This window comes from Macrobrachium rosenbergii, chromosome 20 (assembly GCF_040412425.1).
Source record: "Macrobrachium rosenbergii isolate ZJJX-2024 chromosome 20, ASM4041242v1, whole genome shotgun sequence".
Taxonomy (NCBI): domain Eukaryota; kingdom Metazoa; phylum Arthropoda; class Malacostraca; order Decapoda; family Palaemonidae; genus Macrobrachium; species Macrobrachium rosenbergii.
Genome location: NC_089760.1, coordinates 33,440,001 through 33,457,500, shown reverse-complemented (window position 1 = coordinate 33,457,500; position 17,500 = coordinate 33,440,001). Strand labels below are relative to the sequence as shown.

Below are 17,500 nucleotides of genomic sequence, written 5' to 3'. Positions count from 1 at the left end.
TTCTTCCTTCATCCTTCTTGTAAGGTCATCAGAATTTCTTTAGTGATTACGTCAGCAGATCAGTTTTCCAGGATCTGTTTTTGTTATTGCCCAGTTTTTTTTTTCAGGGGAGGTCTTCCAGAAAACAGTTTAGTTTTGGTTACCTGTTTTCCTAAATTTGGAAAACTTTTTAATTGTAGGTGAATTCTCTCTCTCTCTCTCTCTCTCTCTCTCTCTCTCTCTCTCTCTCTCTCTCTCTCTCTCTCTCTCTCTCTCTCTCTCTCTCGTCAGTAACTAGTTGCTGTGACGCCAGTTCTAGTAACCATAAACTCTCTCTCTCTCTCTCTCTCTCTCTCTCTCTCTCTCTCTCTCTCTCTCGTCAATAACCTAGTTGCTGCGACGCCAGTTCTAGTAACTATAAATCTCTCTCTCTCTCTCTCTCTCTCTCTCTCTCTCTCTCTCTCTCTCTCTCTCTCTGTCGTCAATAACCTAGATATTGTGATGTCAGTTCTAGTAACCATAAATCTCTCTCTCTCTCTCTCTCTCTCTCTCTCTCTCTCTCTCTCTCTCTCTCTCTCTCTCTCTCTCTCTCTCTCTCTCTCTCGGCAATAACCTGGTTGTTGTGACGCCAGTTCTAGTAGCCATAAATCTCTCTCTCTCTCTCTCTCTCTCTCTCTCTCTCTCTCTCTCTCTCTCTCTCTCTCTCTCTCTCAAGCTAAGATGGTCAGTTCTTACACAATCGAATTACACCTTACCAGCTTCTGAAATCATTTCCATTTCACGATGTTCATTAAATGTCAACCCAGTGTATTGCTGTTCTCGAAGTTATTATTAAATAAATATTTGTCTACTCGAGTGAACGGTAATTACTGCACACCTGAAGTTGTTTGCACACCTCCCCCTTGGGATGCTCGCGTCCTGCATTCTTTTCCTCTGTACAAATATAGTGTTTACCCTGCGTTGCTTTCTCACTATAAATTTAATAGATGGATGACACTGCCGATATATATATATATATATATATATATATATATATATATATATATATATATATATATATATATATATATATATTATGTGTATATATATATATTTATATATATAATTATATATATATATTATATATATATATACACTGTATCATCGCACAACCTTTTTGGTAAGAAATAAAGTGTTCGTTTTCAAAATACAAATTTCTTGAATGCTCACATCCCGCCATTGTTTTATTTGTATCAGGGATAATGTTCATACACTTCATCCTTTTTTCATTGTTTGCCAAGATCCTAAGTGTTTGCTGTTATTTTATCGAATGAATTTGCTAACGGTTTATTCAGGATGTTTTTGTAAGATTGTGTTTTATATAATGTGTGTTTTTAAATGCTTCGTTAATATCGTATAATATATGTCAGTGTTTTTATTACACAGTATTTTTAGTGTTTGTTATATTTATTAAATGTGTATATGGCATCGTTGGACTGTTGTCTTCAAAATATGCGGTAAATTGTAGGGTCTTCAATTTCCACATCAGTTCTGTAATAATCTCTCAAAGTGTTTTGTCTTAGGAAACATGTAATGTCTGGCTCATGATCTTAAGGTTTAACTACAGTTATATTTTGGAATTTAATGCACTATTCCTGAAGTAATGTTAATTCATTTGCAAACTGAGTGCTGTTATACACTGGGATTTCACATTGTAATCAGATGAACGTAGTTTTGTGTTCAAATCCATAAAGTGAAAGGACGGCTATATTTAGACTAGTCACGAAGAAAATAAGAAAAAATAAGAGGAAGGTTTGACCCTGTGGGAAGATTGTAAAAATATCGGAATTGCTGATTTTCCCTCAGGAAATGTAGAAAGATGCCATCTAGCGGATCCCCGAGACCTTGAACTTAAAATCAGGCTGGTTAAACTTTTGCCATTGCACCAAGAAATCAGGTGATGCAGCTGGTGTTTTGATTTGTAAATCATGGTCATGTTATTGAAAATATATTGAATCCCGTCGTAGTTTACTGTTTGAAGCAAATTCACAGAACTCTCCATATTAATACCTTCAAATCAGGTTCGTCTAAGTGACTTACACATAAATCGGAATCCTTGTTCGCGACTGGAATTCCCAGAGCTGGATTCTGTAACAGGGTACCAAACACTAAATATTGTGATTCAGGTTTATGTACATTTATTGGAGGCCTAAGTTCACATGACAAGTTTTTGTGTTGAAGTCAGGTTCAATAAAGGTATTTTTGTGAAACCCATCTAGAACGTGTTATTCATTTAATTTCGTGATTTGGTGTCGTTTCAAATTGGTCTGAAGTTAGAAATTATCAATTATATAATATATTCCATATGTTGTTCTTTTGTTGTTTTTAATAATAGTGGATATATTTCTTACAATTTACGTTTTTTTCTCCTGTGTTTGCTGTGTTGATATATATTATATCTTAAAAGATGGTAAAGATACGTTTCAGAATTATGTTTTAAGTATTATTAAGAGATTGACGTCTTAATGGCACTTGATGTTCTCAAGCATGAATGATGTTTTTAATGTTTCGTCTTTAGTTATATCTTTATATATATATATATATATATATATATATATATATATATATATATATTATATATATAATACTTTTGTTTATATATGTGTGTATGTATGTATATATATATAATATATATATATATACATACATACATACATACATACATATACATACATACATACATACATACATACATACATACACTTTGTGCCCAAACCACCTCTTTACTCTGCATTTCTAATGCAGAAATCAGCCAAGAATAACATATCTTAAATGCTCTCTGTAATCGAAACTGTTAACACATTTATGAACACCCTTTCAGTATTAATCCTCCACAGTCAAATGTTGACAAACGTTCAGAAACGAATAATAACCGAAAGTGACAAACATTTCTGAACGTCTCATGTAGTTCGAGAACTGAGCTTGTTCAGGAATGTTTCACGAACCTGCCATGAAACTTGTGGTTATTGCTTGCATTGCTTCTGGCCTTTGACTTATTTCGGACACTTCTCCTTCTCCCCCAGCAGGTAGCGACTCCAGACTCCGGAGGAGATTCGGAGCCCGTCTCCAGCTTCCGGATGGCCATCTTGGGCGCGACAGGAGTGGGCAAGACTGCCCTCATCCACCAGTTTAGGACTTCAGAATGCATCAACGCCTACGACTGCAATGCCAGTGAGTACAGAATTATTTATATATATAATTTTGCACAATGTGATTACATATAACTTATTTGTTGTTAGTTGAGTGCTAGTAATGTATGTGGTGTATTTTTTGTACTTGATTGATTACCAATAAATCACGTTTTATATTTTGTAAATAAGTTTAATCATTCAAAAGGAATATGCCTATTGCATTTCCGCATTTGCTTAAGGTTTTCTTGCTTGTACTCAAGTAGGTCAAAATAATTCAAGCTACTAAGTGCTAGTGCTTTATTTAATTCAGTTAATAGACACTGCAATTGCATGTTTTATCTGTCGGGTAGTCAGATTATCTGGGGATGAAAATGTCGAAATTTACATTTTCATTTCTGTTATGCTGATTTTGATAAGCTGACGTTACACAACAGCTGCCATGAGTGTATAAATGTAAGATCACAAACTTAATTAAGTTTAATAACCATTGCTATCCCTATCTTGATGATCACTTTCAATTTTCTTGTAATAAAGTGCATTACCTGTCTAGTAGCCAAGCTCCGAATTACCAGATACAAAAGTGAAACCTTATTTCTTTTAGAGAATTTATGAAGTTCTCTTGTTTCTGCATTGCATATTTTATATATATTTTTATATATTTGTATGTATTTGTATATATTTGTATATGTGTGTATATATATACATGAATTTTTATCACGTAACTGTAACATTTTTATATTCACAAACATTGAGCGACAAAATGTCGTTTAATATCCAATTCTCTCTACCTCGGAAATAGTACCGAATGGAGGAGGCAGTCCAGCGGTAAAAGAACTCGTCACTGAAGTCTGAGGTAGTTGCTGACCGTGGTTCGAATCTACCAGGTGACACCACTTATCAGTTGTGATTCCCGTTCGGTATTATTTTCGAGCGAATTGGATATTAAACGACAGTGAAATCGGAAACTCAAAATAAAAAAGAAAATAAAAAAAAATGTAGATGGAGCTCCTTACGAACATTTCAAATCAGCCGGCGAAACTCCATATCTTATCTTTTGTACAATCGTTATTTATCATAGCAAGTGAGCGCAGTTCTTCCTGTGCTGGCTAGCCATCCCGCCGCGTTCTGTTCTGCCTTTGCAGCGAGATCAAAACACTCTGTCGGGCGGAGTGTCGAGTCAGATAATTGAACCTGACTGTTTCTCTCCAATCAATTAGTCGTCTTTATCCGGTGTAAAGTGAATTCGCGCAGTGAGGGCCAACACTACCAGCTATTAGGACTCAAAGTGTTCGTGGGTAATAGGATTATCCTCCGTATTCAACTGAGCGGCTCTGCCCTCCCACCACAAGGACGAAAGAAGAGGAGGAGGCATAAAGGCTTACGTAGAGATCGCTGGAAGTTGAATTGCAGGAAATTTATTTTCTTCCATTGTGCTCTCCCCCGTAGCGGGGTAGTGCCGTCAGTGCACCTCGTGCGGTCCAATGTAGGCATTACTTAAGGTTCTTTGCAGCGTGCCTTCGGCCCCAACCTACAACCCCTTTCTTTTCTTTTACTGTACCTCCTCTCATATTCTCCTAACAATTGATTCATAGTGCAGCTGCGAGGTTTTCCTCCTGTTACGCCTTTGAAACCTTTACTGCCAATTTCCGTTTCAGCGCTGAATGGCCTTATACGTCCCAGTGCTTGGCTTTTGGCCTAAATTCTATATCCAATTCAATTCAATTCCATTGTGCTCTCAGAGGAGAGATTAGTGAGAGAAATAGTGGATGATGAAATAAAGACTTCCTATTGAAAGTTCTAAACAAAAATCATTAAAATTATACAGTATTGATGAAGAAAAAATGAAAATTACGGGAAAAGATCAGTTTTCAAAAGGAGGTTAATGAGAAAATTAATGAGGAGATAGAAAGGCTTGAGAACGGAAGAGGGGAAGAAGTGAGGTTGAAATGCAAAAGGAATCAACAAAAGGTAAAGTAAAGAACTCGATACAAAAGAACGATGCAGCTACAATGAAAGCCAGAATCATTAGGTGATGGATCGGGATTCCCCTGCAAGGATTAACGAATACAGAGGCGAGGGACGTGACTTCAGAAACCACGAATACTTCTAACAAAAAATTCAGGATCATTCACAGACAACCAATGACGATTAAAAATTATGTTCCCTGGGAAACAAAGGTCATCAAAGCTAGAAACATGGCATTATATAGCATCGGGATATCAGTCGGAAAATGTATAAAGGTAACTGTTAACTTCACACAAGTATTATAAGAGCAAGATCGACGATGTACTGTGAAGATGTCTTGTCAACGGGAAAGCATTGTGGTCATGGAATAAACAAAACCAGTCATAATAGGAAAGAAACAATAGTAAGAGTGAAGTCAGTGGCAGTTGAACTTGGAAAAATATGTGTGCACGGGAAATAGTCCTTTTGTGATCATTTTATGAGATATAACTCTCTGCACGTAGATATAGAATTGATGTGCCTAAAACAATGTTTTCAGCCTGTATTGAGGAACCGGGAACCGCCAGATCTGATTTTTCGTGTTTCTGAGCGTAGCTCCTCGGTTGGAATACTCGTTCGAACATAAAGTAAGCAGGAATGTGTAAGTGGCAGCTTTGCGTCTTTTGATGGAATACCGAAGAGATTCTTGAGTACCTTAATAAATCCTTATGTTGGTGCCGATAAGAATACAGAAACCCACGATGAAAAAGTAAAAGTGGCATCAGAATAATTATCGTTGTATAGAAAGATTTGTGTAAATCAGTTATATATTATTAGTCCTTTTTGTGGGAGTACACGATGAGAATTAAAGGAAATAACAAGAGGCGGGAGTTGAGGATGAAATCGAAGTTTCAGTGAAAGCATGCACAAGGGAGTGACTGGTTTTCGCGTACAAGTTATTCTCGGGCAAGTGCTTTTGTCTAGATGATCTTGATATTATTATTATACACGAGAAGATGAGGGATTCAGAAAAGAACGGGACATTTAGGAGACATGAGAATAGGAGATGCTAATAAAGTGTCGAACGGCTGATGCTGGATAGCCCTAATTGCTGATACTCAATAGAAGCAGTAAAAAGTGGTGAAAGCTGAGAGGCTAAGAAGGTTTTGGGAGTAAATGACTTCCAGGAAGGTGGGAGATTGAATATTATTTTGGTTATTTGAAGTATGAATGTAGTTGATTCGTACATATATTTAGGACTGAATGTAATGGATGATGACAGTTGAGAGAACTTGTGGATCACAGAAAGGTGAAGAAAGTTGGTCGACGGGAGATCTGCTTTCGTGTAGAATTCATCTCTTAATTCAGAAATGAAAGGATGAATGTTACAGTGACTGTGAACTTAAATTATTAATGATCTACTCCATATTAAACCTCTTAGTTTGGAGGAGGAATGGTTCTAGAAAGTGTCATTCCATCCGTTTTTCTCCTAATACTGTTATTATTATTATCTCAGTAGATGAAACCTATTCACACAGAACAAGCACACAGGGGCCATTGACTTGAAATTCAAGCTTCCAAAAGAATGTTGGTTTCAACCTCACACCACAGACCCCGCACTGCAGCAGTAACTGATCATGACACAGAGTCAGTGATTTTTTATCGCCCTTGGGGAGACGCGAACCCGCGGCATCTGAGTGGTATGCCACGACACTAACCGCTGTACCAGCGTACCAGCTTATGTTTTGGGATGAAGCCCCTAACTTCCAGCGATGACCCATTACCATTTTATTAAAAAAAAAAAAATCTCAAGTTCATCGATTTCTTCAAAATAGCATGATGCTTATAATGGAAAGTGTCCTTATTGCTCCGACCTTTGCTCACCTGTATGAATAAAAGTAGTCGTTCATTTGTGTAAATTTCGTTCATTCAAAATATCGTTATTTATGTATAAGTATAGATGCGCGGAAGAATATGATATATAACGAAGTCAAGCTGGGTCATAGGAGATTTGCTTACGATCGGTCAAGATAACGAGCCAATAGTGAAAATCCCGCCGTGACCCCAAGTGAAATGGTTATAGTCAGATTCTTTATTGGCCGTTGAATGTCGTGTTTTATTTATAAAGCTTCTCATTTGATTTGGGTCACTTCTCAGGTTCGAGTGATTTATCAGTATTCAGGCGATTCGAACAATGCTCAGCTCAAAATTCAGGGGAGTCGAATATTGCTTAGTTCAAAATTCAGGCAATTCGAACAATGCTTAGTTCAAGGTTTATGCGATTCAAACAATGCTCAGTTCGAAATTCAGGCAAGTCAATCAATGCTCAGTTCAAAATTCAGGTGATTCAAACAATGCTCAGTTCGAAATTCAGGCAAGTCAATCAATGCTCAGTTCAAAATTCAGGCGACTCAAACAATGCTCAGCTCGAAATTAAGGCAATTCGAACAATGCTCAACTCAAAATTCAGGCGATTCAGACAATGCTCAGTTCGAAATTCAGGCAAGTCAGTCAATGCTCATTTCAAAATTCAGGTGATTCAAACGATGTTCAGTTCGAAATTCAGGCAAGTCAAACAATGCTCAGTTCAAAATTCAGGCGACTCAAACATGCTCAGCTCAAAATTAAAGCAATTCGAACAGTGCGCAACTAAAAATTCAGGCGATTCAAACAATGCTCAGTTCGGAATTCAGGCAATTGAAACAATGCTCAGTTCAAAATTCAGGCGATTCAAACAATGCTCAGTTCGAAATTCAGGCAATTCGAACAATGCTCAGCACAAAATTCAGGGAATTCGACTAACACTTTTGTTTTTTTTAAATTCAGGGGTTTCGAACACAGCAATACTCGCATCGTTATGATAGATGAAATTAATGACAGCTCGGTGTGTGTATCTAGCTGAAATGATGCTGAGGCAGAATGGAATTTGGTTGCAAGACGCAAATTGAATTCTAAATTGTATGTAAATCACCTCTCTCTCTCTCTCTCTCTCTCTCTCTCTCTCTCTCTCTCTCTCTCTCTCTCTCTCTCTCTCTCTCTCTCATATTCTAGTGATGAAGACGATTTCAGAAAAATGCGTGATATCTAGGTTTGACTTGAAAAAAAATAAATCCTTTGATGTGATTCGTAGGATATGATATTTGAAAGATGTCTGTTGACACTTATAAAAACTGCTACAGCAAATGTCGTTGTTATTTTTGCCTTTAAAAAAAAGCTTAGATACTTCTGGGCATGATAACATTTCAGTTATCATCATCTTAGTTTCGATGAGAATAGTTTTGATTTTGTTGTTTTTTTATGATGGTGAAAATGTCAAGATATTGTTCCTTCAGTATATCTGTTTTAACAGATGTCTCGAAAGATATTTCATCTGCATTTTATGGAACCTGCGAACAGTTTCTGGGATAATGTTTATTGAAAATGAAAATTCTGTTGTACCTCTCTCTCTCTCTCTCTCTCTCTCTCTCTCTCTCTCTCCTGGCATTTTTAGCGCAGAGTGGCTGAAACAAAGCTTTTTAAAGGAAAGGAAAATATAATTGTAAAAGATATAAAATTACATACAGTATATGGAAAGGATGATTACTTAAACGCACTCAAAAGAGATGCAATCTTTTTAACGAAGATTGAAACTCATATAGACGAGGAATGTCCAAATTAATTACATAGCGATGGATGATTGTGTAAATAAGCAATTTATTTGAGTATATGATAATTCTCCCCATGAAATCGTGTCAATTGAGTACTTCGGACTGGAATGGGAACTGGAGAGTTGCTTTACCTTTACTGAATAAATTAAGGACCAATTGTAAATTTCTAGTTTGGTTCACCTGAATAGAATAAGTATTTATATATATATATATATATATATATATATATATATATATATATATATATATATATATATATATATTGTATATATGTGTGTGTGTAATGCGTGTGTGTTTGTTTGTTCGTGTACTTCTCTGTGTTTTCCTCATACATACATATATATATATATATATATATATATATATATATATATATATATATATATATATATATACATAAATATATGCATATATATCCATGCAAGTTGTTTGCTCTTTAATTTTCAAACACTTTCTTGGTATGCTGGTATTCATTTCTATGTTGTTCTCTTATAGCCATTTTCACTGAGTGGGTTATAAAATGATAAGGTATTTGTCCCAACGAATGGTAGTGTATGCCTCTGTTTGTGTGATTGTTTCCCTTCCTTTGTTTAGTCGTCTATTTTTTTTATAGAATGAGATCCAACGAATTCCAAGTGAACAATGTACCACCCTTGGGAATTCCGAACTGTCCCTCCAGCGTCATATATTTTTTTTTTTTCTGTTTCCCTTTTCCTCTTGGTCATCTGTTTTCTGTGCATTGTCTTTTCTGCTTGGTACATGTAGTTTTTTTTTTTTTTTTAGGCCCAATAATACGGTTTGTTCGTGTTTACTGGTTAACATAGGTAGTTGTGTAGTTATGACACCTTGTCAGTTATTATTACTGTACGACTCACTTGCGTCGGGTTGCTAACTTCGAGAAGTCTTTTTTTTTTTTTTTTTCAGGCGAAAAGTTGTGAAGTTTTTTTTTTTTCTTTTTCTCACACTTACCTTGCTTGTTTATGCTGCTGCAAGGACCATGGAGAATGTTGGGATTAATATGTTAATGACAGTGATAATAAAAGAAAGTTACTGAACATTCAAGTAGAGAAATAAGATGAACTTGTGTAGTAGCTTCATCTAATGGGATTTCGATGATACCTGCAGTAATATTATATATATATATATATATATATATATATATATATATATATATATATATATATATATATATATATATATATATATATATATAATTTATATATATACTATATATATATATATATATATACCAGAGGGAGAGAGAGAGAGAGCATGGACCCTAGGAATTTTTTTTTCTCTAAAAATATACTTCAGTACAATAACATTATCTTTATTTAATATATATCTTATCCATGCCACGCTGCTTTCTTCTTAGGCTGATGACTAAACGACATGTTACTAACCATTCGCCTATCACTTGACCAACAAACCCACTTTCATAAACAGGACATCATGTCAAGTTTACGAGTTTTAACGTTATTAAGCGAATCTCTCGTCGTATCTCGGCCGAAGTACCCACTGCGGAGGCAATATATTCCTCAATCGATCTTCTCAACTTTTGCATAATGAGCCCGAGATAACTTCTTGAAGGTTATTAGAGTTGCGTTTAGAGTTGACAAACTTTCCACAGGCCCTCGATGGTCTTCAGCCTCGAGTCTAGCGAAGGCTCGTCAAAATCTTTTTTTTTTTTTTTTTCCATGAGCCTGCAGAAGTTTTGTAAGAGGCTTATTTATGTCCTTAGTCATGCACTGAGGGCACGGTCAGGTTATTGATAGCCTTAGTACCTGTAAGAAAATGAGATACATGCTAGTATTATCTTTAATATATTAATTAGGTCATGTGAAGGAGCTTATAATGTTGACACTGCGTATATGCTCCTGTGAATCCATATTGTAGAATATGAGAAGTACATATTTTGAATATTATGTACTCATACGAGACTAGTTTATATATATATATATATATATATATATATATATATATATATATATATATATATATATATATATATATATATATGCATGCATGTAAGTATGTATGTATATACTGTAGTCTTTAAGCGGTAATTCTCAAGTGGCATCTATTATTTTCAGACAACACTTCAAGCCTTCTTTATTTTGTCTTATTTAAAAGGCTGAAAATCTGAAGTAAAAGACAAAGATTATTATTATGCTGTTCCATTTAGTTATTTGTGCTGAGATCTGTTTCAGCCATTAATTTAAGTGATGACAGCCAGTAGAGCATATTTCAAAAAAAAAAAAAACTACATTGCTGCCACACAAATAAAAAGATTCATGAAGGCCTGCAGGAAAACTTCCTCCTGCTGGAGGGGAGAACATAGTCTGAATAGACCTGGTATTCCATACAGTCTGCTGCTTTGTGATGCCCACTGGTTCAGCAACCACCAGCTGCTCTTAGTTGTCCTCTAGGTGAACAATTTCAGCATATCTGATAAGGTCATCTGAAGGAGGCTTTTTGTCAGATCCATCAAAAAAGTGCTTCTGGGGGCTTTTGTCTTGTGGCCAACTTTGCTTACATCAAGGGCTCCTCTGAACATGTGAACTGCATTGTCCTAGGTTCTTTGGATACTGGAGAGGCAATGTTGTTCATCACTGTGAATGTCAATGGGCTGTCCTCTTGTTACCTTTTTGGTAGACAATTTCAATTTTCTATGCATTTTTAGCTATTTGTTCCTGTGTGTGTGTGTGTGGAATTACTCAGTTCCCTTCTTTATCATGTTTCTGTAATGTTCCAGAGATATCCATTGTTTGTCAACATCTGTTTCGTACACTACAGCTCTGCTTGGACATCTTTCAAAAGTACTACACTGCGAGGACGCCCTCTTGATGTCTGCACTGACGACGGACTTCTTACTCTTACATGAGTCTAGACATGATAAAGAAGAAAATGGAGGGATTCTTCACGCACAGTCCTAAACACCAAAAAGTCCACTGCGAGAAAGGAACACCATTAGAAAGCATTGCATAGTTTTTATCTGCCACAACGTAGCAGCCACCCATGTGGTGAAGTGAACCAGTCCTAGGGTATCCAAAGAGTCTTGGACCAGCACGGTTTTCAAATTTAAATGTTCAGAGGAGGCCACACTACGACAACTCTCAGGAGGCAACAACAACCCCGTTGCAACAAAAGGGTCCTACATTTTGTGGATGTGCACACAAAGCCTTCTTTAGATGCCTTTATCAAATACTTTGTTCACATGGTGAATGCTGAAACGGAACATCACACTGCAGCAGCCTGTGTCAAATCAGCTTCCGGACTAAGAATGAATAACTAGAACACCATGACAGAAATTTTGTATTTTTCCTTCAAAACTTCAGCCTTGAAGATTAAAAAGAAACACAGGAAGCAGAAAATGCTGCCGGGAATAATAGCAGCCATCGTTCATTGGCATTTAATGAGAATTGCCTGGGTGACTGACTAAGCCCAAAAAGTGCACACACAAACATATATATATATATATATATATATATATATATATATATATATATATATATATATATATATATATATATATATATATATACATATATATATGTGTATATATGTATGTTTATATATATATATATATATATATATATATATATATATATATATATATATATATATGTATATATATATATATATATAGTGTGTGTATAGTATGTGTATATGTATATATATATATATATATATATATATATATATATATATATATACTGTATATATATATAATATATTTATCACATTAAATAACTTTAGTAGATTGTGTCGTTGAAGAGAGAGGTAGAGAAAGAAAAACAAAAACGTAGATACCCTCTCTCTCTCTCTCTCTTCGTCACAAAAGCCTTTATTGATGTCAAATCGATCGGGACGCCCCTCTCACGCTCACTAAAAATCGTCTTTATTGCCCTCTTCCGAAATTACGCAGTGTGTGCTTTTTTTGTTTCTGAAATAGTTTTTATCACATGTCTGCAATATATCTATCTGCTGGTGCGGTTATGAGTTAGGATTTTATGATATTATTTTTTCTGTGATTTTTTTTAGACGTTCTTAAGAACTGATTTGACAAGTGGAATGTTATTTATTTCGTTTTGTTTTAAGATTTAGCAGTTTTCCGCAAAGAGAGAGAGAGAGAGAGAGAGAGAGAAAGTTTATTGGTCTATTTCACTAGATATATATATATATATATATATATATATATATATATATATATATATATATATATATATATATATATATATATATAATATATATATAACTGTAATAGCTACAGTGATTCCAGAACTTCAAGATTTCCTCGCTCCATTTGGATACACTTATCACTACACGCTTTTGCATTCATATGAGGAGCAACTGAAGAAACCCTACGCCCCGCAGTGGGATTCGAACCAGTGTACTTTTAGTAAGGGCGAGGTTAACCCTAACCATAATATTACATATACGTGGATATAAGTCTGTTTAGCTAATTTATCCACATATCAGTCAAATTCAGACATATTTTACTCGAGCTGAAATAGAAATGATTCTCACCGCTGTAGCTTAATGTTTTAATATTTATTATACATATGCTTTACATGCACACACAAACACACACACGTTCACCAGATATATATGTCTGTCTAGCCACTGTGACCTGTTAGTTTCACGATTTCCTCGCATTTCTGGACACTCTTGCCTCTACAGACATTGAATTCATCTAGAGAACAAGTTAGAAACGAAAGGACTGGCATCCGCAACCACAAAGACTTGCTTGAAAGCGGAGCGTTCTAGTATTCCGACCCTACAACATCACAGAGCCGAAAAAGTGAAGTATAAGCTCTAAGATTTTCCACATAAATGAAGATAATTTATATATATATATATATATATATATATATATATATATATATATATATATATATATATATATATATATATATATATATATATATATATATATATATATATATATATATATATATATATATATATATATGTATATATCACAAATTTTTACTTCATCCTCCACCTTTCTTTGTAATCTAAAAGAATATTTGCTAATTATAAACAATATAGACTACCGTAATTAGAATGTCCTCATTTCGGCAAAAACTCGATACAAGCTAAGGAAAAGAGTAAACAAAATCTCTCTCTCTCTCTTTCTCTCTCTTCTCCTCGTCCATCCTGAGGATATGGGTGTTAAATTGCACTCAATACATCCATATTGGACGTCGATAATCCTTTCGTGTGTTACGATGTTATTCTAACACGAAAAGATTGAGCATGATTCGTAACGTTCATAAAACAATAAAAACGATTTCTTCTTGCGTTAACGCTTTGATAAATATTTGATGTTTCTGGTACAAAGAATAAGTATTAAATCAGTGTTGGTAATAACTACGCTGAATTTTTCATGACGGTAGATTATTCAGAAAACCGTCCATTTGCGCAAATAAAGATAGACAGAGAGAGAGGAATATATTTTCTCTTAGATGCCCTCAGTTTCTTTGTTTGAAGTAGACAGTTCTTAGACTAGTCAGAGGAACGAGTAAAAAAAAAATCTTTTTCCTTGATTCTTGAGAGAGAGAGAGAGAGTGAGGGGGGGTAGGGAGGGGGGAATATATTTTCTCTTGATGCCCCCCGTTTCTTTGTTTGAAATAGACAGTTCTTAGACGCGGGAGGGAAGAACAGAGAAAAAACAAAATCTCTTTCCTTGATTCTTGCCTGACCTCAATATCTTGGGTTGAAATAGGCGTTTCCCTCACGGAGTGAGAGAGTTTTTTTTTTTTCCTACATACAGTTCGGAGGAGTGAGGAAAAGACTGACTGAGGCCTTTGTCCCAGTTTCTCCGCGTACGAGCGCTCACCCACTCACAGTCCATGTAAAAAGAGTTATTAAAGCTAGCTTTCGTAAGACAGCCTGTGAATCTGTTGCTGCAGATATTTAGTGTTAGTTGGTGTAATTAGCCGTAATGGAAACTGCAGTTAAAGATGATTAGCATTTATCAGTTATGTCTTGGCCAACGTTATGGATGTTGATTTTTCGAGTTTAAAAGAGGCAACTACTTTGTTTTATAACTGCCGATTTTCGAATCCCAGATTCTTTAGATTAGTTTACTTTTAAGCGCTTTTAAATATGTAATAATTTTCCCATATTATATATATAATGTCTGCATGTATGTATGTATGTATGTATGTATGTATGTATGTATATATATATATATATATATATATATATATATATATATATATATATATATATATATATATAACATATAAATATGTGATATATATATAAAACACATAAATACTAGATACTATCCAGTTTTAATAGGTCCTGTTAGTAATATGTGTACATATATATATATATATATATATATATATATATATATATATATATATATATATATATATATATATATATATATTTATACTGTATATATATCATGAGTTCTTTCTATATTTTTACTTCTTTATTACTGTAAGCCTCATTTACCCATTTTTGTATTTATAGTTCCTTTTAACGTTCTTGGTTAAAATAATAATCAATAATTATGATAATAATATTCAGCTCGCTGGCTGATGCTGGTCTGCTTTGTCCTGGTGCTGCATCTTCTTTAACTAAGACATGGTAACCCTTTGTATTTACTAGTAATAGCTTGTTTAACAATTAGCCCCATTTAAAATATTATGTATGTGTAAGTAACATTTCTCTGTGTGACTGGGTGCAAACTTGTATGTTCGTGTATGTGTGTATATATATATATATTATATATATATATATATATATATATATATATATATATATATATATGTATATATATATAGATAGGAGATAGAGATAGATATGCATATATGTATGTGTATATGCATACAGAGACAGATATATATATATATATATATATATATATATATATATATATATATATATATAAGGAAAGATGGCTCTTTTCATTATTTAATGGGTGGCCGCCAAGAAATGCCAAATACGATGCCGCTCTGCACTTGGGTTCCATGGACATCCGGAGCGCGGGATGTAGGCCTAGCAATCTCATCCCAGAAATACTGGAAAATCGTCAGAAATTACCATCTTTTGGCTACACTTCCTCTAAAAGAAAGGAGGTGTATGATGAAATAAAACAAAATTATTTTAAACATAAGTAGTTCTGTACGATTGATTTATTATTACATTAGTTTGTTTTTAAGACTTATATATAACCTTTTGATACCCGAGAATTCTTCAGTCAGTCAACACGTTACTGCAAAATTCATTTCCATTGAAAAGTTAATAAAAGCTGAAAAGAAAACAATCATTTTATATACAGTAGGTCGTTGAGGTATCTTTTTTCTCTATGTTGACGAATGGTAGTGAATTAGGTTACTGTCATTTCATTATTTCAACAAATAGCAGATGACTTGTATTGGGTATAATTTCCTTAAAGATTCTTTGTCCTAATTAGATCTTTTTAGTTATCCAGTTAAGAGTATTTTTGTATACTTATTAAAATGTAAATATTTAAAAGAGAGACTTTTATGAACGCTATCTTATAGTTAGAAATGTTCTGATCAAAATATTTGACAATAATAAAGTCTTATAGTTAGAAATGTTCTGATCAAACTATTTGACAATAATAAAGCAAAAAAAAAAAAGTACCATTCTGGCCCCGTTTCACAAATCACAATCGTTACCTAACTAACCATACAACATACGAGTACAACTTTGATAACAAAACACTTCTGTCCGAGCGGGTGGTGGCGATACAGGAAAGATGTTCGCAACGTGCTTACCGAGTGCTCTCTGTCCCCTTTAAATTCTCGTAGGTGGTATGAATGATGCAGAAAGGTCACTGCTATAGGATGTGCCAGCCAGCTGCTGCTGAAGCCTAGGCGCCCCGTCAGCTCAGACTGTCTAAACACAATTTTGCGCCCTTTCGACTCCCGATTATTTGCAGCAGTCGTGTGAGTGTGCGTGAGTGCGGTTTTACAACTGTCATCATTCTTCGTCTGGGTTGCGGGGATGTTACTGAGCGTGCGCAGAATGGCCTTGGGGTTATCGACGTGGAATTATGTTAGTTTCCTTTGTTAGGATCTGTTTATAATATATATATGTATATAGTGTATTATATATATATCTACTGTATATGTCGATTGGTGGGTAGCAACCCGGAATCGAGCCTCTGTCCTTGCAAATGGGAACCCAGATTTACCGGTATATGTAAGTTGTATATTGTAAGAATATGTAATGAACGCATTTAAGAAAATTCTAAAAACCAAGTCCCATCTATTTTTTATCAGTTTAGCAAGAGAGAGAGAGAGAGAGAGAGAGAGAGAGAGAGAGAGAGAGAGAGAGAGAGAGAGAGAGAGAGAGTCACTTGCCCATTTACTGTTGAATGATAAATATCAACAGAGAATTGTCTGTATATATCTACATCCATGTTTAAAAAGATAATGCCATTCTTGTAGCCGTAATGTTTAGGGCCGAGGGATGAACTGAAAAAGAAAAACAAAGGACATTTACAACTTGGATTGAACGATTATTTCCTCTTTTTAATATCAACAAGGAACATGGCCGTTTTTGGAAAGCGTTATGCATAATTTTCTCGTAAGCTGAGAAGAAGTAGGGCGTGCTACTCGCTTTGCCAACCAGCAGGGTGTAAATTCTTCTCGAGTGTCCATGTGGGCCACACTGCCCCGTTGCCTAAGGCTTTTATGTCCAGTGCTGTTAAACAGAAAAGCTGTCTTTCGTGCTGTTTTACTGACGCCGATGCTCGTAAGTTCCTGA

At 34.8% G+C, this 17,500-nt stretch overlaps 1 protein-coding gene across 2 annotated transcripts in view; it reads left to right on the top strand.

Annotated features, from left to right (window-relative positions):
- The window catches only part of LOC136849234 (GTP-binding protein RAD), a 450,918-nt gene that overhangs the window by 402,091 nt on the left and 31,327 nt on the right, over positions 1 to 17,500 (top strand). Inside the window, exon 3 of one of the 2 annotated variants that reach the window (XM_067122464.1) lies at positions 3,045 to 3,189. In XM_067122464.1, coding sequence (XP_066978565.1) covers positions 3,045 to 3,189 — 145 coding nt within the window. Of the gene's footprint in view, positions 1 to 3,041; positions 3,190 to 17,500 lie in introns of both variants that reach the window. The other variant, XM_067122463.1, reaches the window with a different exon arrangement.